The sequence below is a fragment of the Lonchura striata genome, chromosome 2 (assembly GCF_046129695.1).
Source record: "Lonchura striata isolate bLonStr1 chromosome 2, bLonStr1.mat, whole genome shotgun sequence".
Lineage (NCBI taxonomy): Eukaryota > Metazoa > Chordata > Aves > Passeriformes > Estrildidae > Lonchura > Lonchura striata.
Window position 1 is genome coordinate 7,817,121 of NC_134604.1, and position 25,068 is coordinate 7,842,188.

Consider the following 25,068-nt stretch of genomic DNA (forward strand, 5'->3'; position numbering starts at 1 on the left):
ATACACATATAAAGGACCACAGAGGTTCTGTAGAGCTCCCAGGTGCCCTCTTTTCTGTCAGGACACTCAGGAAAGTTCTAGTTGTTTTGCTGGAATTCCACAGACAAGCTGGAGGTGTACTCAGCTTCTGGTTCATGGTCACCTATTCTCCAAATAAAAGACCTGAGGAGCAGCTGAGGCATGCAAGAGCCATCTGTGACAAAACTGCCACCCGAAGTTCAACACTTCCATCCTCTCCCAAGTCTTGACATGAATGTTAAAAAGAGTGTAAGAAAGGTTTCTTACAACTCTATAAATAGAGAAAAATCCAAACTTCCATTTTTATTAGGTTTCTTTTGGTATTTAAGCATAACTCTTAATCTGAAATAAAAAAACTCCTAGAGGTTTATCCACCAGTACTCCTTTTAACTTCACATGCTTGTGCACATATATACTGGGGTTTTTATATACACAAAGAAGTAACTGGAACATCTGGCCTGGCCCAGAACGCATTAATATATGAAGATAGGCATGCATTATAACATATGAACAGCATATATTATGAGCAAACATAAGCTAATTATGCCTCCAATTATATGAACTTAATACATGCCATTAATGCAGATAGAGCCCATGCCAGACTTTGGCTCTCCACCTGAGATGACACTGGAGAAATCACATCAATCTCAGGTAAAATTACAAGGACAGCAATCAGTTGGTTTGCAAGGTCAAGCGGTGCAGATTATCCTGAGTCAGCTTCATCGAAATTGAAAAAGATGCAAAGTAACACATTAAAAATAAAACCCCCGAGCATTTTATCAACATACTTTGAGTGCTGTCAACCTGCTTGTTTGAACTTTAAAAGACAAAGATTAATCAATTTCAGGAATTTTTCGGTTCTACCTAAAATAAAGAGGGATGAAATCTACTCTGAAGTTCCTTTCCAGGCTTATGTTTCAGAGTAACTATACCTACAATTAAAAACCCCACCTAAAAGTGCGTATTTTAAAATATCTGAAGTTTTACTTGCCTTGGAAGGGGGCAGGGGGGAAAAGCAATAAATAAAATTATTCATGCCAGCACGGTACACACAGCCATATTTATTAGTTCACTTCCAATTACATAAAGAAAAAGCTGAAGACATATACAAGTGCTGCTTCAAAATAAAGACAGACTACTGTTTTCTCCAACAGTTTTATTTCAAAAAGTACACAAGTCTGTCATGGAACTATAGCATTTTAAAATTTTGGATTTTGTTTTTTTACAAATCCACTCACAATACTTTTATTTTAAAATACCATTCCCCCAAAAGTGTGAATATAAAACCTCATACTGAAATTCATATCAATGTTCAAAGTCCATGCTTTGTGCATGAGAAATGTAATGTAACATCATAAGATTTTTGATCCCAGGAAGTTGTTATTGCTCTGATTTCAGCTGAGCTATGCCTCAGTGCTAGGGGACTATTCAACAAAGGGCCCCAAAAAGCACCTATCAAGTGTAAAAAACAAGGTTTAAGTGACACAAATAGCATAATATCTTTAGACTGAACAAAGAGTGATCCAGAATATATACACTGCTCAGAACAAAACTAAAAGCTTGTCATGGGAACCAGTAATATACAATATTCAGCATTACATAAAAACTTGCAATTCAGAAGTCTTACTTGCACTATTAAACAGGAAGCATACATCTAATATGAATGAGACTATCAAGAGCTGAGAAAGATGTATACATTGTACATTTCTTTCAAAAGTCACGTTTTACCCCTCCAACAAGGCATTTCTGTGCACCACACAGTTTTGGAAGAAGTATTTGTTTTTAGGGAAGGAAGTTTCACACAAGTATTTTTAAATACCCACTGCAGAAAGTTGATGAAAACTCTTGTAATGTATGGACAAGTGTTACATAACCTCTACAGTATTACAAGTCTAACACTTTATTCACACCATGCTAAAATTGAGGGGTTTCTTTCTATATATAGTAGTCCTCAACAGGCAAGTTTACAGTCATGACATTAACTAGAGGTTTCTTGAGTTGACTTAAGAGTATTTACACAATGGTACCACCCTCCCTCCCCTTCCCCCCCCCTCTTTTTTTTTTTAACAAAATGAGACTTTAAAAATGCCACCTCCTAACTGGTATATCAGCTGCCATTACTTCCTAAAAGTGTTCTGTCAGCAGAGCTCTCTGTCACACTGGACACCTCACATGTTTAACCAGTTCATCTCCCACACAGCTAGAAGTTATTGTTAAAATATAGTAGCTGCTTTTGAGAATCATAATCCAGTGTAAGTGAAAAATCTAGTTACAAAAGAAATAATTTATAGTAGTAGTATTATGTTTTCATAGTAGTGTTGCATCTACCCAAAAAGGCATGATGATAGCAACTTGAGGCAGAGTTTACCCCAAGTCAGAGGTTCTATACTTCAGATAAGGACTGTGTCAGATTCCATTTCTTTCATTTTTCCATGCAATTACATAAATAGACAGACTCTGTCAAGGCTGCTAAGCCTAACAGCCAGGTTCTGAGGGCATACCAGGCTGTCCTTCTGCCCATTTATTATTTTGCAGAAGCTGACAGAGCATCAAGCATGTGTAAACTCTGCTCCGTGTGCTTTACTGAGACAGGTTTCTGAGTTTCAGTGTCCTAGGGCTTACCTGACTGTAAGTTACAGGGTCTCAGGCCAAACCAAAAACAAAAAAAAAAAAAAAAAATAATTAAAAAACCTCAAACCACCAAAAAACACATAGGTCCACAGATGGCTTAGAACCAAATTTAGTAGGTTTGCTGCCTGGTTCCTTAGGTTTATAGCTCTCTCTCAGTCTGTGATTCACTTTAGCCTTGCACTCAACTTGTATTTTTAGGAACTATACCCTTTTCGTTAAGAAAGGCCTTAGTTTCAAGGTAAACAATCAGTGTATGATTAAAATCTTGGAAGTCTCTTCTATCACAATAATTGGATGCAAAAACATGTCTCCTCATCTATATTTCGTCAGAAGCTATGTTTGGCACATTTACCAAGCCTATTATTTACCACATAAATGAAAGTTAATTATCTCTCTCATTGGTCCAACAACTGAAGAGCTTTCAGGAACACACTCGAATCATAATTAGCAATTGAAGGAGTTAAGTGACATTTTGAAATACAGAACAATACAGAGAGAGACACTGAAGTTCACATCCAAAAATAGGCATGAAGAGGTATAAATAGTACATAAGAATCAAGAAATCAGATCACAGTGTCATGTTTTAAGAACTGTACCATCATCTAAGCACCTGTTCATACAGTATGTTTAGGCACCAGAAATTTAATAAAAATTGAAGTTACAATCAGGCAAAGTTTATTGACAAGGCACACATGAAAGATAAAAAATTTGATCTCTAACAGCATCAGTTTACAATCTAAAAAAGTCCCAAATGTGTAAAACTAACTCTATATTACTTAATAGCCACTCAAGTTTCTAAATTCAGTATGAAGGGTATGTTAAAATAATGAAATTGTTTGGGTTGTAAGGAGCTTAAAGATGACCTTGTACCAACCACTGCCATGGGCAGGGGAATTTCTTTACATTAATAGTGCCAGCCAGAAAATTGTGCACCTATTTACAGATAGGACAAACATTTAGTAGCAAGCCAAAGAATTCATCACAGATGTATAGGCAGCTACAGATAAGCAGATACTAAACTTAGAAGTCTGGGGTAATGCTGTTTTCTGTCACTGTTGCTACACACAAATAATCCTAATATCTTTCAACAGACTATTCAGGTATTTTCTTCATCAACATCAGTGCACATACTATAATGAATTTACAGTTTTCCAAAATACCTTGCAGTTCAACATCTCTAGCTAGAACAAGCTAAAAGAACTCTCCCTCACCTGCTCCCCAGCATAAGACAAAGAAGGCAGAAAACTGGAAGAAAGAAAGAATTCACAGATTCAAACTGTACTGAGTTTTAAATTGAGCTTTTGCAGGTATATAACAACAGTCATCAGAAGCTACCAGAAATCCTTAAATACATGTGAAAGTAAGACAAGGAATTGTTGTGTTTCTCCTTTATTGCTTTAAATTTGCAAAATTGGAAAGAAGTGTTTTTAATCTTACAACATGAGATTTGTATCAACAATTCTGGGTAATTGTTTTCTCTCAGTTACATGAAATGCTTGCTCTCCACAGTCTGAACATTAGTTCAGAATATTCAGAGTTGTTAAAGAGGAAAAAAAAAAAAGAGCTTTGAACTCCTTGCAAATTCATACAGTGAGACATTAGCATCTTGAACAAGGACTGACTACTGCTTAGGGACATACGAGAAAAGTTGTTTCCACAGTAGTTAGAGCAAGAGGACAGACATCAAATACCAGTTACTTAACAGAGCTTCTATGTTACTTAACATAGAGCTTCTAGGAAATTACATTGGAAAAAAAAAAAACTAAGAGCACTGCCTTAGTATCTAACCAGGCAATTGTACCATGCAAGGTACAATTAACTTAAAGACCTGTGTAAAGATACATTAACTCATTATTACTGTGACAGTAACAGTGGGTCTGTAGGTTTTAGAGCTTAGATACCTCTACCAAGAATCTGATAGGAACTCTTGCATCAGAAAACGTAAGTATTAAGTTATCTGACAGGACCAGAACTAGTTATTGTAAAAGAATTTGTGTTTCAAAGAACTTGCAAGGTTTCCTGTCACAATGAGTGGAATGTCCAATGAGTGGAAACTCATTGCCCTTTTAAATTCAGAACAGATTAATTAAATTAATTGAACCAAACAAATGACTGTCTGCCCCTGAAATAAGAGCTCAAGTACTCCAAACAAACATCACAGCTTAAAGAACCACATAAATACTCAATTTGAATAGAATTCAAAGTCATCCTTGGTATTTCAGCCCCCTGCAACTATACTAGAAAGTGGCCAAGTTAAAATATTTCTTTTATTCCACAACTGAGAATAAGGTCTCAGAAACTCTGAGAAACTTCATGGTCTACACATGAAATGCTTTTGTTACTTCTCACCTGTGTCTCACTGTTACACATTCAGAACTGCACATTAGCTGACAGTGTCAGAACCTCCTCAGCAACCTACCAGAGGCCCAAATACCTTCAGTGTCCAATATTTATTTATGAACTTCAATGTTTTTAGCAAATAGTTCAACTACCATATATGAATAAGTTTAAAATTAAAATGAGAATTGGTGGCTTTTTAGACTAACTTGTATATTTTCTTCAAGGAAAACTTCATGCCAGTGTTTAAATGAGGGATGAAACACAGTATTTTTCTCTAATACTTACAATGAACACTTTAAAAAACAGCTTTTAAATTAATACTATTTTATACTATCGACCCATCTTTGCTTTGTGCTGGAATCATCACAGGAACAGCTCCCATTCTACTTAAATTAGGTGCAGCTACCTTTGAAGGTGCAAAGGCTGGGTTTTGAGCAGGAGCACGTTCAAAGTCTTCACTTGGGACTTGGCTATATGGAGTTTTGGTATATCCTTCCATGTTAGAGGGAGACATTGAGCCCAGGGAAGAACGATTGCTGCCAATGTAGCTGCGAGCTGTAGAACTGCGACTCTTTGGAGGTGGAACATCTTCTCTGAAATGAACAAAACACCAAAAAAAAAAAAAAAAATCAGTTGCAGAACAAGAGTTCAGTCACCATTACTTTAACACAAATATTCAGTTAGGTTTTTTCTATTCAACGTAGTCAAAAATATCCTTATATTTTCCTTTAAAGTAACAAAAGCCTCCCCAAACCCTCAATATTCATTCGCCCTCTAAAATATTTACTGAAATTAGACAAGCCACAAGAAGCTCTGACAAGCCATTAGTGTTATAATAAACTTTCCAGATTAAGACAGAAATCTCAACTGTTAAGTAAGTTATTTGCAGAAAGACACACTTAAAAGTTAATCTTCCAATAATACTGCTCAGAAACTAGAGAGACACATTGTTGTTACCTGATATCATGATGTACTTCTTTCTCGTATTTCTTCTCTCTGTGCTTCTTACAAAAACAGAAGATGATAGAACACAGTACAGAGAGACCCAGCAGGGTTCCTATAATAGCTCCAGTAATTATACCAGCTGTATTTACGGCTAGAATAGACAAATAACAATACTGTTTGTCAAATGTCAATGTTATAAGACCTTTCTTTAAACATTAAGCCCAGTATGTTTCACATGAGGCAGGTCAATAATACATCACTGAATCAGAGGGGGAGTGCTCAATCACATGCATTTAAAACAGTAAGACTTGAAGTGGCACCCCCAAGTTACATAAGAGTATTGGGGTTTTTAACCACTTAGGAATTTAGAGAAACAGACTGGTCAGCTTTAATACAAGAACTCTGTGTGACTCTTACACCGTAAACACTTACGAGGAGTGACATTCAGCTGAACAGAACATTCATCCGTGCCGACTCTGTTTGTGGCCACACAGTTGTATGTACCAGAATACTCTCGAGAGGCATTTTTCAGAAGAAGCTCTCCTGTATTTTTATCTACAAACAACAGAAGGTAGAGGTTTACCATTTTCCTAAATATAATTCCATATTTAATATCACAGAATTATTAAACCAGAATATACATGCTATCTTAACTTTACAGCATGATAGAACTGTTTTAATCTGTTTTTTTTTTTTTTTTTTTTTTATATAGCATTTTTAAATGCTACTATTTGTAGAAGTCTTACCCCATTAGAAATGTATTCCACAGCATTTGACTTGCTCTATGTGCTGAACAAATTAGATATGGTCTAGATTCTACAGAACACATTCAGTGTCCCCAAAACTACATTCACAAGCCCAAAACTAACATGGTTTTTGTGAATTACAAGTCACTCTTGCATAATGTCCCACTCATTCTTGTCCAGCAGTGATATTGTCAATTTGTCTTTTTGTAATCACAAGACAAATTTGGGATGTGGAGAAAGAAGGGGTATAACAACAATAGCCTAAAGTCTTGAGTGGTACAGAGGACATTAATGATCAACAGATTCACTGTCAAAACAATAAATAAGAGACATCAAATAGGAGACCGGGAGTCAAGTCCAAAATGAAGAACAGTACTAGGTTCTTCCTTTGTAGTTGGTTTTTAGGAATCTGTGTTTTAAAATATTACATACGCTAATAGAATGCAGAAACTTACAAAACACTGGAGATTTTTTGCTTGTTTTAAATCATGTTGAAGCCACATCTGAATTCCCTACTGTCTGCTTAAGCATGAAAGTAAAACCATCAGCAAGCAGGAGAACTAACACATCTGGGCACAGGTGAGCATGATACTGCAGCCTAACGGTAAGAACCTCAACTTGAAGCCTGAAACATTTCCAAGCATGAATTAAAAACCAGAATCAACTCCAGTTTGTTTCAAACTCAGTTTTGTTACAGGCCAGTGGCGATGTTTAATTTTGACTACTCTATAGTAATACTAACCCAGAGATGCTTACAAGACAGGATAAGCCAAAAATAATACTGCAATATTTTTAAGTATTTCAGAGTAATAAATGAAGTTTGACAGTACTCAGCATGGAAGTGGCAGGAAGATTCTGTGTGCCAGATACTCTCCTCCAGTCATAAGACAAAAGTGGGGATCCTTCTTGTGACACGCATTTCAAGGTAACGTCTTTTCCAATCTCCTGTGATCCTTCAATGGAACATTTAGTCCGTGCTGGCTTTACTAATAAACAAAACATCACTGAATTAGTAACAGTCACAATCAAAATGTTTCCTAGTTTTGTTCTAGGAGCCAGTCCATTCTGTGAAAGATTGGACCATTTCTATGAACAGAAAGATTTTTCTACTAAATACAAGTCAGACGCAGAACTTCTAGAAATGCTTATAATTCTAAACATCATTCCCTTCATTTCCCAGAACAGAACTATGCCCATCCTTCCCAAGGCCTCAGTAATGACCATAATCACCACAGCTTCAGTACAACACTGCCCAACTGAAGCTTTAATTTCAGACATTGAAAATAGGGTGGAATAAGCACATAAAAAACATCACTGAAAATTTAAGAAAAGAAATTATCTTACCAAGTACAGTCAACTGTATTTTTTTGCTTTGAACTCCAGGAGCCTTCTTCACTTTGCACTGATATGTGCCAGTGTCTGATGCCTTTAAATTCAGGATATCCAATGAACCATCACCAGATTTGGGATCAAGATTAGTAAACTGCATTCGCCCAGTCAAGCCAGCATAATAATGATTATAAACCCTGTCTACAGCATACATAATTATCTATAAAAAAAAAAGAAATATGATTCAGAAATCCACTTAGGATGCAAACATTTAATATCATTTCATCTCTTTGAATTCTCAAGTTTCTTTCTATAGTTTTACTCCAGAAATAAAACAGAGCGATTCAAATATCTCCACCTTCAAAATATCACCACATACAGCATTTTAGAGTGAATACTCCAACTAAACACTTGACCAAGTACCAATGTCAGCATTGACTTGTGACTAAAAGAAAACTGTTTAGAATTGCTCCAATTTAACTCTACAAAACCTGCCTACTAATATGAATAATCTTACTTATAAGGCTTTCAAGGACAGGCAAGCATTAATAACTAAAAGCTCATATATTTAAAATTAAGTCCTCATGAATCTATTTTCAATAAGGAAGAAAATGCAGGTACCAAAGCAAAGTTTGCTTTTTAGAACTGAAGTGTATTTAATTTGGAAGTTTATAGTGAAAAATGTCTTAACATTTCATCCTTAATCTGTTATTTCAAAACTTCCACTAGATTTCATGTGACTGGTACTTCAAAGCAATTTAAGATCACAAGCATCCCAACCTGAAAAGGTGGAACTTTAAAAAGTTAGTAAAAACCTCATACATTGACCTACTAAAATGACTGAATTAACACTGTCCAAAGAGAAGTCTTTACTTACTATTTCTTCCTTCTTTTGATTATCTGCTGGTATCAATACCCACTCAATATCTAGTGGGCCTATATCTTCTTCCGAGAGTTCAAAAGTACATGGCAACGTAACTTTCTCTCCTTGTGCTTTTTCAAACATTGACTGGTCAACTGAAGTTATAGTTAGGCTTCTTGTCAGACCTATAGAAATATATTTTTAGATTTTGAAAACAAGTCATGTGCAGCTGTTCACTGTAAGTGCTCTATGACATACTTTTCCTGTAGAGAAATCATGCCATCAGTCAGACTTGTCACCTCTAAGGAGATCCTGTGCAGATGCTGTCACCCAACACAGTGCAAAGTCCTGTGTGCTCATCTGGAATTACATCCAACATCTTTCAAGCCATAGTTTTTGGGTTTTTTGGGGTTTTTTTTCCACAATTCGTATCCCACACAATCCTAAGCTAAACATTTTCAGCAGTAGGTTTTCAAGTCGCTATATAATCACCTTACTATTACCCCCTCACTGTAAAATGAAAGTATGGATCAGCAATGAAGTCTGCCAGGATAGACAGAATTCTTGAGATGTCCTGGGTTGCAGTAAGTTACTTTGCCTTCAGTTATAAGGCCTCCTCCATCTACAGGGGGATAGAAGGCAAATTAATATTTTCCAAAAATCTCAATGAGTTTTTTGCATTTGTTTGTTCTGCTTGTCTTACTCTTCTAAAAAGGCTGTGCAATCCTTATCTGCATGCCTCTAGGCAAACATGCTTCCAAACAACAGATTTTCCTCAATTCAACCCTGAAAAAGAATTCATATAGTGACACAAAACGAGCTACTCAAAATGCCTAAAGCAAGATTCCCCATTTCACCACAAACCCAGGCTTCCCTTATATCAAGTCTACAGGCTTGCACATCACAGCCAGGACATGGACAGCATACCCTTTGCTCATGATGGAAACAGGGTTGGCACTGTTACATCCACTGTTTTGTCCACCTTGCTGGGAACCAAGCTCAGATTTTTGGTCAGTTTATGTGTGCAGGTTGCTGTACACACCCACAGATGTGACCACAGCCACGAGAGCTGCAAGGCCACCAGGGGAGCGGACAGTGTGAGGAAGATCGAAGGCTTTGGTGCCTTTTACAGAGGTGAAGTAACAGCCTCAGATGAAAAAGTTTAAAATAATTTCACACAGTGCTTTTATGCTCTAACTTGCACTTCTCCATATAGTAGAGGAGCTCCAGTGAAGTAGAGGAGCTTCCTGCAGTAGATCATTGAATATGGTGAGCTGGAAGGGACCCAACAGATATCCTTCTGCTTTTTTAAAATTTTGCTCTCTAGGAAGTCTTTGCATTCTCTTCCTGGTGACAAAACAACGGGATCTTTAACAGCTATTTTAAAAAATCCTTCAGAAAGAGAAATCACTCAACATACTAAATTCCTAATTCCAGATTACAGCCTGCAAGAAAAGCCTTTCACAGTAGTCAATTACTAACAAACTAGGGAGGATTATTATGTTTTCTACCATTCATGGTATTACTTTTCATGGCATTATCCTCAGGCTGGGGGAAGGAAAAAAAACTAAAGAAACACCAACCAAAAAAATCCACATCAACCTGAGGTAGGAAAGAGATTCATGTGCAATGTCTCTTACCAACAATATACACCTTTGCAAAGACAACTCCAATAGATTTGTACCACCTCTTTTTTGACCACAGTAACTGGATCTGAACAATTAATTCTCTGATACTAGGTTGAATTAATACTGTCCCTTAATTAATAGTGATCTCCATTAATAGTGTTTGACTTGTCACAATCCTATCCCCTCCTAAAGAATCTTTTCAGATTTTCAAACTAGCCATTCTAAACCTCTGAATAAGCAAAGACAACACTAGTACTACCTCTGTTTATGGGTAGATTTAAAGTACATTAATGTTTCTATAACACACAGTAGCATTTACATTACTAATGTATATTCCTGAACTGTTTTTCAGCAACTTCCATACTCTTCTGTTTCCCTGTCTCCCATGGCCTGATTAGGGAACTGTACTACAACATTCTCAAGTTCATCTCCAAATTGCATTTCTGCATCTTCAATGTTACTATATTAAAGAAAAGGGATGTGAACTCAAGCGCAGTTTAAGTAACTGATAATGAAATACTTCATGATGTTACTTCCTTAAAAGCCTCAAATCTGGGAAATCGGAAGCTTTCATTCTAAAGTAAATCACTGAAGCAGAGCTGCTGCTCTGTGGCAGCATCTCCAGTCACAACCACTTTGCTATCTGAAGTTCCACAACAAAGGACCACAGCACACACATTTGCTTCCCCCTTCCCACAAGAGAGGCTGCTGAGAATTTCACAAATGGGACAATAATTCATGTAAGAGCAACACTGTCCCTTTTCACAGCAGATAGTGGGCAGTAGAACTCATACTCTGAAGACAGTGTGACACATCCTTACTACTAAAAAGTATCAACACCTCTGATTTTCAGTTGCAACCTGCTAAACACAACATGGCCAAAACAAAAAAAACTGGACAGATGAGTATCCATTACTGTTTTTTTCTGACTACTTTTCTAAACAAATGGGACTTGTATGATCAATGTTTTATTTCTCTCCCTCTTCAGCTGTTACATGTTCATCTCTTTGACAATTTCAAACAAATACAAAAGCAGAAGTAACAGTCCAATACAACCAGAAGTCCCCCAAGTACTCATTTGTACTGACATACCTAATAAGCATTAGATTCTTCAACTGCCTCTTGTCTCTTCGTTGCCAGACAACTCATGTGAGTATAAATCAAAAGGGACATTACACAGTTTCATGGCAAAACACTGAGAAAGTGACAACTGGGAAGAAAAATTAAAAGCTGGAACTACTACCTTTCAGAGACACACTCCTAGGAATCTAGACTCCAGTAGTTCCACCTATCACTGCCTGGCAGCTTGGTCCCAAGTGCTTTAAAAGCCAAAAATAGTAAATGTTTCAGTTTCTAATACAGCACTCATTTCTCTGATCCAAACATACAAATCAACATAGTAACCACGTGCTAAATAAAAGCAGAACCCAACAGCCTGAAGAGCCTTACCCAAAAGAGAAGATTTAAAGTTTATTTTTGATACTTTTCAAGACCAAGTAGAAATTTCATGCACATTGACTGCTTGCAAACACGTCAATGAAAGCTAAAGCACACAATCCTTAAGATAACACCCAACAATCATTCCTGCACGTGAAGCTTCCAGCACACACTAGCTGCTACAAGAGGTACTCAAACATTAGTCTGAGCCTTCTAATTATCAGAGTTCTCCATAAATCTCAATTCCTTTCTTACTGCACATCTCTCAACACCTCTTTTTCATTATACCAGTGTTCCACAGTATTTTTCTTACAGTAAGGCTGCAAAACCAAAGCTTTTTCCCAGTTTGTTTTTTTTTTTGGGTCAACATCAGTATGCAGAAGCAGCAAGCACCTCAATTGAGGTACATGTCAGAGCTAGCTGGGCTTGGACTGAATATTAGCAACACAAGGGAGGGACAGGTAATACTAGCTGGGGATTCCCTTCTGCAGGGAAGACACGCATCTCCTGCCAGATATGCTGGGAAAGGAGGCTTGGCCAATTTGACATGTCAGAGATTGTCAAGGGTACTCCAACCTTTATTATCATCACCACTAATGCCTTTTTCTTCTCTTTTTTATTCCTTTCTCACTTATTACCTGTAGAGACCTGGATAGAGAAAATCAAGTGTGGCTTCAGGAGCAAAGGAAGACATAGGATCCCGGATGATGCTTGCTCTCCTTGCTCTTTTCCTGGGGAGGTAAAAGGTTTGTAGAGGCACATCCTTGAAGTGAAGAACTCACTACAGCAATGGCACTGCAAGAAGCAACTTTTGTGGCCACAAGTACCCCTGAGAAACAAGGGCTGCTAAGTTAGAGATGGGATCCACTCAAGGAAGCAAGATATGAGCAACCACACCAGAGCTGGTGACGAGCCATGTAAATGAGAGATCTGCCAGAGAATGCCAATTGAACTTGGCAGTCAGGGAGGGAATAGAGACTGAGCCGTGGGAAGAACCTGGGCCAGGCTGGTGGAAGAAGAGAGACCCTGGTGAGGATAAATCATGCTAAAAGGGAAGCCACCTACAGCACCTGTACAGAACTGACCCCAGAGTGAGGCATGTGGGACAGCTTGCATGACTGGCACTTAGTCATGAGTGGACACAAGCTTTTAAACAAAGCCAGGAAGAACAGCAGGTGACCTGCTCTCTACTTGTAGGAGCAGCTGGAACACAAAAAGCTGTTCTACAGGACAGACAGCAGGTTGCCTAAGAGCTTGTGGGTCAGGATTAAAGGAAACATCACAGTCAAAGTTTGTTACAAATTGCCTGGTTGGCATAAGAACCTGATGAAAACTATTTCAGCAGTTCCAGAAAGTTTCTAAAAATGACAAAGACTGGTTATTATTTCACCTCTGTAACATCTACTAGAAGGTCAACATAGCAGGAAACAAAATCAAAGGTTTCTGAAAGATTTTAGGGGAAAACAGTACTAAATGAGTCAGTCCCCATTGATACTTTCTGGAGATTGCTTTCAAGGAAAAAGCCCTAAGAACTTGCCAGGGATGAGATCAACAGCAGCCTTGACCATGACCACTTGGCCATGAAATACTGACATTTAAAATCCTAAGAGGAGGAAGGCAAATCCAGCACAGGCCCTGCACTTCATATGAGCAGACTGACTTACCCAGTAGCTGGAAATCTGTGGAATCCAGTTCTAAAAAGCAAAAGAGCTCAAGAAAACTGGGGAGTATTTAAGGACAATTACTAACCACACACAAGGAGTACATCCCAAACACAGCAAAATAAACAGATTAATCAGCATCTTATCCAAAGGAGGAAGAAGGAAGAACAGCCTATCAAGGGAAAAATACACAAATATTGCCCAGGCATGCAGCACCCCTGCCAGGGAAATCAAAACACAACTAAAGCTGAAAGCAGCATGGGACTCCAGTGCCACATGAAAACCTTCTGCTATTACATGAGCAGTAAAGAATCAGAGAGAAAAATTGGACAGATTATAGCTGATGCAGAAAAGACCAAGGTACTCAGTGTTGCTGCTGTTTGGAGCAGAAGCTTGGACGTGACCAAGGTCATGTCCAACACAAACAATTCTGCAACTGCATTACAGATCTACATGAAGCAAGCACAGTGACAAGATGAAATTTTCTCCATTTTCCCAAGATTTACCCCTTCAGTTTCCACTCAAATCAGGGAGATTATATTTATTTGATTCCCTTAGTATGCTCCTCAAAACAGAAGAGGATCCATTGTGGTATCCAGCTGCTGGTACATGACAGGCAGATGTTCTATCACAGGCTGAAGGAAGGTTTGTATTTGTTTTGGTTCACATGGTTTACTGGATAAAATTTCAGATCCTTCTCAGACACCTTTTTTTTTGTTTAGACACAGGTAAGTGACTCAAGTAATCCATCTCACTTACTCAAAAATGCTTAGCATTAAAATATCTAATTTCTAACTGCAGTAAATAAGTCACTGCAAAGTGTAGACTCAGAAGCACACAACAAGCTCTCAAGAAAACCCCTGAAAGTCAACTTTGAAGTGCACCTGATCCAAATGACTGTATATTGTTTTCAAAGTGTTTTGCAAGGGAACATGTGCCATATTCAGCTGTGGCAAATGAATATATATTTGTGACTGGTTGAGAAGAGCATCCTTCCCTTGTTGAAGAATAATAAGTATTATCCCTTACAAAAGTTTGCATTAGAAGAAGTAAGAGGTCAATACACTATTTGGATTGTGAACATTCATATTTAAGGTAGAATAAAACACTCTTTTGCTGGGGAACTGACCCTAAAGAGCATTGCAAACTATATAATATGAAAAACTCATTCAGTCATACAGATTTCTGAAGGGGTGCAAACCCATAGCAAATCCTTAGAAAAACTCTTCCCTTCTGAGTATCTGAACTTGAAGTATCACTCAAGTAGAACTAGTTTAGCAAACTCCATTATTATTAAGAATAATCTAGGGAAAATTAAATATTTTATGGAATCTGATAGAAGTTGCTTTGTAGTATAAAAGAATCTTCAAAACAGAAATCAGACAAAAAATTAAAATGGAGCAAAGCTTTACTCATTCCAACACAGACACAAGCAGAGCTGTAATATATAATAAATAATGGAAAGCAAATTAATCAATGAACTACTTAGGCATTTAGTATTTTCTTATTTAATTGGGGCACATTGAAATTCTGCATTGCTGGCTTACACAAATTTAAGTGTGCATCTAAATTTGGCATGAATGTTCCTGGTATCAGATAGAGCTGTGCTACAGAAGGGTTATGTAACCTGGCAGACAGTCCCCTACATGGGCAACAGGACAGTTTCTACACAGAGTAAGAGTTGAGTTCAGAGATGCTGCTCTGCTTAGTGTGATCCACCTGCAACTGCATCTTCACTTTTACTAGCAGGCTTTCCAAAACGACTCTTGTTTGCCAATACCTGACTGCAAACAAGCAGAGGCTTTAAATATATAAATGCTTTTTCCCACAGACCGTGGCCTTAAGTAGCAAGTAATGATCACAACCAGAAACGCACAGTAGTGCTTTGAGAACCATAAGCTGTAAAATTCATTTAAGAGACTTCAGCTCAGACTTGTATTTCAAATGCAGATTAGAGATGTACCTGTGATCAAATCTTTCCACCTGGCAGATTTCAGTCTCAAGAACTACCTCCCCAACAACCCCACTTTACTTCTGGATTTGCCTCTTCTCAAGAGTTCATCTCCTACATTTCTCAGCTAGCTGCAATGACTTTACAGAACAAAGCTGCCCAACTCTCCCCTTTCCCACCTTCACTAGGTCAATTCTTCAACATCTTACTTCAGACCTGCACTTTGGAACTCAGGCCCTGTAGGAGTGAGGGAGTCAAGTTTCCACCCTTAGCAAGCAGGGAGTGTGCAGGGAGGAAGGTACACAGGGAGGAGGAGTGCCTGGCCAAGGACACTCCCCGGTATTTAATGCTACAATCTAACACAAACACAAGTCACCAAGGCTGAAATTCCCACAGGCAGCCACTGTCCCACAATCATCTCCTGCTTCCTCACAATACCAAACATCAGCATCCTCAGCAGCCAAGGGAATGCCTGCAAGGTAGGGTCCTGCCGATCAAGTAACTGGATTAAAAACTGTCTTCACAAAGGAATAAAGGGAAACAAATATTTGGCATTGCTTATTTTAGTGGTTTTTGCAGCACCCAGGAGCTAAGTCACATCAGCACAGCTGAGACGGAAACAAAGCTGCAGTTATGCTGTTTTGCCACAAGTAAAAAATAAAACAATATCCTAAATTTATCAGTGAGACCCCTCCCCAAAAGGTTAAAAAAAAAAAGCTGAAAAAGAAAGGCTCAGCGTCAGATTTGGATTCTCAGTTTCTACATCATATCCCCAAGAGCAAAAGGACCCAACACAGTTACAGATTTCAGAAGTTTGGGCTGAAACACTATGAAGATTTGCTGAATCTAACTCTTCATATGTTATAAACTCTGCAACATGAAGAACAGTCCCTAAACAGTATCCTTTAGCTTAGTAAACATTAAAGAAACAATGTCAATAAAACAGAAGTTTAATAGAAGGATGAAAAGAATGAAGTCTTCCTTAGAAAGCAAATTCAATGGACTTGGGGATTTTTGATATGAGAATGAAACTCAAAAATGGTTCATGACAGATTCCAAAACACATATTATTCAATACACATCCTATTAATTTAGCCAGGTATCTAGGTATCAAAGAATACTCAGGCTTCACCATAACCTCAACGCAGGTAAAACAAGCAAGAGGTGAAAGACAGGAACAAGCAAGCAATTGGTCAAGAACTAACAAAAGCTAGGTAATAAAGCAGCAGTATATAAAACAAGAGAAGAAAAAGTCACACAGCATTACTATATCTGAATCCATGTATGTAAAGAGGTTTGGTTTTAGTACATTCTAATTTTAGAACTACACAAAGAAGTCAGTTTTTTAGGATAATCCCATTCTGATAAAGGCAAATCACAAAGCTTTTCCTGACAAAGAAAGTACTATCCTGCTAATATCAAGTGTTAAACAGTTACTGTTTAACATGCTCCACAGACTACATTTTTTCCATGCTTCACACTCTAAGTGTTGTTATCATACAGTGCAGTGACACAAATTTCAGAGATAAGCGCAGTTCACTGTAGTGGAAAAAATACCCAAGAACACATTTTAGCAAAAGGAACAAAAGGAACAAAAGGACCAAGCCTACTTAAACCTAACATTTCCAGGGCTAGTGACATTACTCTTCCAAGAATTCTTCTACTTAAACCTCAAAAAGGCCCAATACAAGAAGGTTAGATAGAAGGTAAAAACTTGCCTTTCTACACCAGCCTAAGTCCACTAGGCAGAACACTGGTTAATCCTCAAAGACAGTAAAATTAGGACAAAAGATGTTCACACCTGCATTTCAGAGTTCCCAGGTCAGTGCTCTCTAAACTGGAGTCACAGATCTTAGTGAAACTCTTCCACTGTGCAGAAAATATACAGTTTATAGAAAGAGTTTAGGAAGTAAACTTTCTAAAATGCAAAGAAAGTAAAGACAGCCCAGGAATAAAATCACTCACCTAAGAGAGACTTGGCTGCACACAGTCTCCTCCTTCCTACTTTAGTCCCAAACTAAATAGAAAAACAGTTCAGGAAATTTTTGTAGAAAAGAGGTAGAGTTTTATACACTTAATGTTAGTAGGGGCAAGATTTTAAAACACTCTTGCATATTTCATCTCGGCCACCTCATCAATAGCTCAAAGAGGCTGAGCGACCAAACCCCCAGTTTTCAGAACACTTTTTCCTCCGACGGTGCAGATAAATAAAAGACTTATATGCATGAAATAAGTTTTTGCCATAAGCTACAACAAGAAGGCTGATGAAACAGCAAAAAAAAAAAAAAACAAGCAAACAACAAAATAACAATAAACAAAAAACTAAACACAACAAAAACCCAAACAAAAAACAACACCACCACAAAATTAAACACACGACAGAAAAATCCCCCTCCAACATCCATTTCTTTTTACATATAAGAATAAACCTGGGAAACTTCTACTACCTGGATAGGCAAGTCTGCTGCTGGGTCTCAAATCACTGGGCTTGTATTTCCAAATTTTACTTCCTCTGAGCAGGTGCGGGAGAAGCACCACTTTTCTGAGGCACATTTACTTGAATCCACAAATCCTCTGTCAAATCACACGAGTTAGGAAAAACAAAAAAAAAGCTAGACAGGAAACTGATTATGCACACTTCTTCAAAGACATAAAAAAAATCTCTATCAGTCTAGATGTCTTCAGACAGCATTAAATTAATAAATAGTTCCAATTCATGTAGTGTAGCATACCATCCCAGTTTAAAAGGCACTGCAGAATTAAGAATTTTTCATTAGATTGAGAAGACGTGTAGTTTGTAGCTTAACTTAAAGGCTCATATAAACAAAACTATCAATAACCCGAACTCTGCAAATACATAGCATGAGCTTGATTTCACTCCCCACCAGTTTACTGAGATCAGCTGAAACAGTTACACTACAATTAAAATCTAAAAGTCACAGGCTAAAATGTGAATTATCTTTTTGTTTTGTTTTACCCAGAACTTTGTTTTTTCCTCAACACACCCTTTGCCTTCATTCTCTCCAACATCCCTTTCCTTTTACACAACTGGCCTTGTGCTCCTTACTTGTTCAGCACATTCTTGAAGCTTTTGGGTTGCTAAACCCAAAGCCACCAGCCAGTATCCTAGCAACTGCTGGCTGATGACCTTCCTGAGAGGGACGTGCTTATCAAGTGGAGAGAGGGGGCATTCAGATCTCCTTACTGAAGGGAAGGATAAGCTTTCGGGAGGCAACCGAAAGGGGGAGGGGATAGTGTAACACAAACTGGGATTAAGATTAGTTTTAAGCAGAGGAGTAGCGTTTAGCCCAGAATCTACAGATCACAATGAGTTCCAAGTTTTCTGTGGTATCAGCTGGATGGACTTTGGCAGCAGCTGCAGGAGGCTGCTCTGACACAAGGAAGGGGAGAAGGAATCCAATGGCACGGCTGGAAGGGGCAATGAACACAGCAGACATTAAGCTACACCACCAGATGTAACCGCATCACATCTGTAATGGAGGCAGGTGTAATGTGACACTGTACCTTCAGAGTCTTTAAGGAACCATCTAGAAACAGTAGTGAGAAATGCAAAATGAAATGAAGGCCAACCTTACAAAGACTTTTTTCAGTGAACACAAAAAATAAAAAGATCAGAGCCGAAATCCTGACATGACTTCCTCACACAAAATCCTGCCCCACCTCTACCAAGTCTAGGCCAGTTGCACATGTTGTTTTGCCTTTAGCTCTGCAAGACACTTTCCCATTACGGAGGGATATCGGAGGCTTACACAGTCACTAAGCAATCAAGCCACATGATTCGATCTTTTTCCTGCCAATTTGATGGCATTTAAAAGGGAGCTGAATGAAGCAGCTCACTGGCAGTGTGAATGCATTGGGCACATCTGTCAGTCGATGCATCAGGGAGTTCACTACAATCCAACACTTAACTGAGCAGCCATATTATTTTCACTTGAGTAAAGAGGCTTTGGCTCTTCTGAGCTATTGAACATGCAATGTTTTTTTCCCAGTATATGCAAGTTCTGCATTAAGATTGACAACTATTTGATTCGGTAGCACAGAGTTGATTTTTGGGCTCTTTTCTTGTTACTGTTTCATTGTTTTTAAATGCAAAGGTGAAGCATCATAATGTCAGAGAAAAGCATCTTGTCTGCCCGCTCTTGTTTCCCTCCCTGCCCCACTCCCACCATGTAACAGGCTGAAAGGAATAAGCTCAAAGAATTAGCCACAAAGTTAACTAATCATTTAAAAAATTAGGGAGACTAAAATATATTTTTTACATATACACACACATACAGGTTAATTTTTACATGTCTTAAAACAACTGAGATTCAATATTCCTTGTAGTTTATAGTGTTAATACATCTAAAATGCAGAACTGAAGGGGCAGGATAAGTGAATACAGCAAACTTCCTTATGCAAACTAATCCTGTACAAGTTCAAACAGTTGAGAATGTATCAAATCCTCATCTTTCCCTCCAACACACCAAATAGTTCTTGTGGGCTAATCATTTTTCAGCATACTAAGCATACAGGCTTTAGCTGTAGGGCATGAAAAACAAATCTGTTAAAAAAATGTAGCAGCAAGTGCAACTGCAAAACTTGCAACCATCAAGTACCCCAGATGCTTCTTGACAGCAGCTAAAGGACATCAGATCACCAGTGAATGGCTGCAGTGTAAAACCAGTAAAGCTCCAAATCTTGCCTCTTTATCACATTTTGAACACATGACCCAGTAAGTAGGTGACGTTTAAAGAAATTAATAAATAAACAATAGAAATAATATATTCCGCACACGTGCATTTCAGGCTCCAGCTGACACCCCCTTGCTATAATTCAGACTTGATGTCATTGAGTTGGATCAGGAAAAGGCAGAAAACTGACTTCACAAAAATTTATTCTTTTTATAACTTTTAAACTCCCCGAACTAGCTCGCTATGGAGCGGATGAATGCCAGGCACAACTTCAAATGGGGTGCAAAAAAAATCTTTGAGGTGACATCTAGACATTTGACTGATTGCCTGATTTAGCCATGTAGTCTTACCCCTCAACTAAGGTCTCTCCAGGCCATTGTTTTACAGATATTTCCCTGCTTTGGGAAAATACTGATCAAATGGAGCAAGTTTCCTCCTAATGCTCTTCTGCCATCCTTCCTGTCACACATTCATGCCCTGTACCAGGACATATTGGTGGCAAAACATTTTCTTGTTTCAAATCATATGACATGATCGTTAAAAATTAAAGTTTTCAGCAACTGAGACTCATTTACAACTGCAGTAAAGGACAGCACCAGCTAGGATGCAGGGGCTGCTTATATTGCAGCTGCTTCTGAAAGAGGCTTACAGAGAACTGTGACTTCCTGCCACTTACTCCTGTGGAAACTGGCTGAAGAGGCTTTTCTCTGAGCCATCTCCTGGAAGGTGCAAAGGAGTAAAAGAGGAATTCCCTAAAAAGGAAGGAGGGGAAAGAAAGAAACAGAAAAAAAGGAATTGTAACTAAATTGCTGTAGTAGAGGGGGCAGGGACACATACATCCTTCCATGCCGGTGAGCCACACAATTGTAAAAATTTCTCCATATTTATAACATTTTACACAGCATCAAAAAGCTTCAAGAAATCAATCAGAAGTTGCAACAAGACCAGAAAGGATCCCTGTCATTACAAGCTTACGAAAGCATGCAAACAAACAATTGATTAAATTATTGTGGAAGTATGTCAAAACAATACTGGCCCCAAAACCAAGCTTCCTAGTCTGTACAAATTTCTGCAGGCACTGTGGCAAAGGAGTTTTAATATGCACCAATACTGAAGCAGATTTAAAGATATTCAAGATTACTTTCTTCAAGTGTGAATGGAATTACAGCAAAGCATACATGTGCTCATATAAAAACATGAGGACATATATTTTTCATAAAGCAGCAATAGAAGTTAACCAGACATTCAGGAGGGTTAACTTCCCTCCTGACAACTCCATCTGTCAAGTGGGCTTTGCTGTGGAAGAGGCAGGAACTGGAAGTGAAAACACCCAGGCAGCTGAAGTTTGATGCAACACAGGGGGCCAGTCAGAGGAGACCAAAGTGATGAGTTATAATAATCTCTGCAGCAGCATTCTCAACACATAAAATACCTTCTGGGAAACAGATTAGCCAAGGCAAAATCGCTAATTCAGATGTCATGGTTGATGTCACAGCAGTTGACTAACAGTTGATTAAGTAATCTCTGGTTAAAGACTTTCATACTTCTTAAAACTCTAAGATGCAGGAAACAGGTCCCAAATTTCAGGTAACTTCTCACATCAATGGACACTTTAGAAGAACCTGAGCCCCGTACCTCATTACAATTACTGCCCAACAGATGAAGTGCCCCAGGTTTAGCAATTAAAAGACTGGGAGTCATCATTAAACTCCTGTGGTAGTCACACTTCTAATTTAAGGTTCTACAAGATCCTATTGCATGCATAAAAACATGAACAGGCTTAAGTTCCTTATTATACTTATTTGTCAAGATGTATTAACCACCAAATGCTGACTTACCATGCCTGCACTGGGTTCTCCTCCTGCCTGCACAATATTGGAATTAGTTTTGCAAGTTTAACAACAGGGCAGTAACTAAAGATTTTCCTACGGTTTACCAGAACTTTAATTTTATTTAAAAGCTTACACTTATATTAATAAAGCATCACACATTGTAGAATTTCAACAGAGTACAAAATTACCAACTATTACCAGTGCAAACAAAAAACCCCAAAATGCACATAAAAAACCCAAAATGCACATAAAACAAGAGCAGCAAGAAAATATATCACTACAGACTAAAGAAATTCCTGCCCCATTATTTACTTTAACACTCTACTCAAACTCATCCTTAATTGCATCATTTGTATGCACAGCATTACTGTTTTGTAAAATCTTCCTCCAAAGGTTAAATGGGCCACTATGCATGGAGTATCTTTTTTAGCATCTATTTTTGTATAGGTATAATCTCTCCATGTTAACATTTTCCATTATTGAAAATTTGTGTTATGACATTACACATTTTCAGAAGCTTAAAAGCTGTAAATTATCGCATTTGTTAAATAGGGGTCACGAGTTCAGCACCTATATTTCTTCTCAGTCATTGAAAACCCTACACAAATTTGAATTTGCACCAAACGGAATGAGATTCCTCCCCCAGCACTGTATACCCAGGGAGATAGTGCCACACCCCATGACCACAGAACACAGCTGGGTGAAGAAGGAAGTGGGGATGTTCAGAGTGACAGTGTTTCTCTTGCAAGTCACCCTTAGGTGTGACAGAGCCCAGTTTCCTGGGGACAGCTGAGCATCCCCCTGCTCATGGGAAGTGGGGAATTAATTCCTTCTTTTGCTTTGCTTGCATGCATGGATTTTGCTTTCCTCAATAAACTTTTCATCTCCACCCACAAGTTTTCTCATTTTTACCCTTCCAATTCTCTCCCTCAACACAAGGGGAACAGTGACCATGTAGGTGGTCCTTAGTTTCTTACTAGGGTTAAACCACAGCCACCACAAATTCAAGTAACTTCAGCACCTAGGAGACGCTTCACTGACAATAGCTCTCACCCAACTGCACAAAAACTAATTTCCTCTAAGTTTAGTCCATATGGAGAACAGCAACTTACTGACATCTGTTCCTTCTGTGAAGGAAGCAATGTCTATCTGCAGCACAGACCCAGAAACAGTAACTCAATGCGATGGGAAAAAACACAAGCTAGCTCAGAGGATATATCAACTCCTACGATACACAGATTATTCAATTATTTCCTTCAGAGGACCATGAAATATATATGCTTTAGAATAGAGTCACTCAAATAACTATATGAAAGAGGTATGTGTGTTTTTATTAGGAGTATTCCTTTATTTATAAATCACCCAATTTCACACTGAGGTCTGAAGACACCTATATCCTTCAGCAGAACTAAAGTGTAAAATTCTGTTCTGGATTGACATTTCCTCATATATTAATTATTCCTAATTTTTATAATCATAGCCTTTGATAACCTATCAGTGCAAGTGCAGTACATATAATTCTACTTTTTTCACAGTTTTTGTTACATGAAGTGTTTCAATATAAATCTTGATGACTGACCTTGTCAACTAAACACTAGTAACTCACAGATCTTACCCAGCATCGACCTTGTTTCTAACTCTGCTGCAGGAAACACATTTAATGCAGAACTACCTATTCCCTTTCATCCAGGAGATCAGAGTTCACCATTCCATTACAGACACACAGTTTTGATCCCATGAGTAATTTCCCAAAACAGCAGTGACATCAACACAGGCATTAACATTTCAATAGGAAATAAAACCTGACCTCCTGACACAACTGATACACATTTTACTGTGAAGCTGGACCTCCAAAGGTGTTTTGTCACCTTTTATAGTTTCACATAAGTTTGGGTCAACTTTATTGAAAACTTACTTTTATTTTAGCGATATGTTTAGGAAACACTGATATGGCATCCAAGTTCATTACAGGAACCTAATAACAGCTAGGATTTGAGATGAAAAACATCTGCCTACTTTTTAGCAGCCGAAGCACGTATGTGTGGGTTCTGTATATGGGTGATTGCTTTTTTTTGTTTGAGAATATCTACTCCTTTGTTTTCTTTCACCATGAAAAACAAATGCGTTTAGGCCCATCCCGTTCAATCCAATCCTTTCCTCCCACCCTCCAAACCCTCTCACGTTTCCTCAGCAGGGCTCAATTGTCTCCATCGGGTACAACAACCGAGGGCTCTCCGGGAGCCACCCCCTCAAAAGCAGAGCCAGCCTGGATGCTGGACGTGCTCCACACGCGGGTTTGAATTTTTCTTTTTGCTCCTCGCACGTCGGTTTTCCCCGACCCCGCCGTCCGTGGGAGCCGCTCCGGCCGGGAGGCAGCGGGCGGGCACGGCGAGCCCGGCAGCAGCGGAGGCTGCCCGGGAGGGCGGCGGGGGAAGGGGAGGAGGCGGCAGATAAAGCTGGGCGGCCGCGCCGAGGGCGAACAAAGCCCAGGTCGGCTCCGCGGCGCGGCCGCACCGCCAGCGCCCGCCCGGGCACCGCACCCCGGGTGAGGGGCTGAGGGGACGGGGAAACAGACGGGACAGAGACCGCACACGGCCGAGAGAGAGGAGCACACGGCGTCGCACACACACGGCGTCGCACACACACGGCGTCTCACACACACACTCGGCGTCTCACACAAACACAGGGCGGAGAGCCCCGCACGCCGGGGATCCCCCGCACGCCGGGGCGGAGGTGCGCCGCGCCCCATCCCGCGGGGCGGACACCGGGCGGGCGGCAGCCCCCTCGCAGCCCCGCCGCCGCCTCCCCTCTCTCCCTCTTTCCCTTCCCTCCCCGTCGGTCCCTTCCACCTGCGCCCACCTGCGGAGCAGAGCAGCACGAGGGACACCCCGAGCAGCGGCAGCGGCGGCTCCATGGCGCGGCGGGCACCCGGCGGCGGCGGCTCCGTGCCCGGGCAGCGCCCCGCGCAGCGCCCAGCAGGTGAATCGGCCCGGC

The 25,068-nt window shown here is 39.3% G+C and overlaps 1 protein-coding gene across 1 annotated transcript; it reads right to left on the reverse strand.

The window, feature by feature from the left end:
* Positions 1-1,059: 1,059 nt before the first annotated feature.
* Positions 1,060-25,068, reverse strand: CXADR (CXADR cell adhesion molecule). Its single transcript, XM_021532396.2, has 7 exons — positions 24,934-25,068; positions 8,887-9,056; positions 8,025-8,229; positions 7,511-7,666; positions 6,367-6,489; positions 5,947-6,085; positions 1,060-5,582 (listed from the first exon to the last, which is right to left on the reverse strand). Exons 1-7 carry the CDS (start codon positions 24,986-24,988, stop codon positions 5,315-5,317), a joined length of 1,116 nt encoding a protein of 371 aa, XP_021388071.1. The 5' UTR covers positions 24,989-25,068; the 3' UTR covers positions 1,060-5,314.

Coding starts and splice junctions, on each gene's coding strand:
- CXADR (XM_021532396.2), bottom strand. CDS start 24,988: ATGGAGCCGCCGCTGCCGCTGCTCGGGGTGTCCCTCGTGCTGCTCTGC. Junction 8,230..8,886: donor ATCAAAAGAAGGAAGAAATA/GTAAGTAAAGAC, acceptor TTTTTTTTATAG/ATAATTATGTATGCTGTAGA. Junction 5,583..5,946: donor GAAGTACATCATGATATCAG/GTAACAACAATG, acceptor TGTTCATTTCAG/AGAAGATGTTCCACCTCCAA.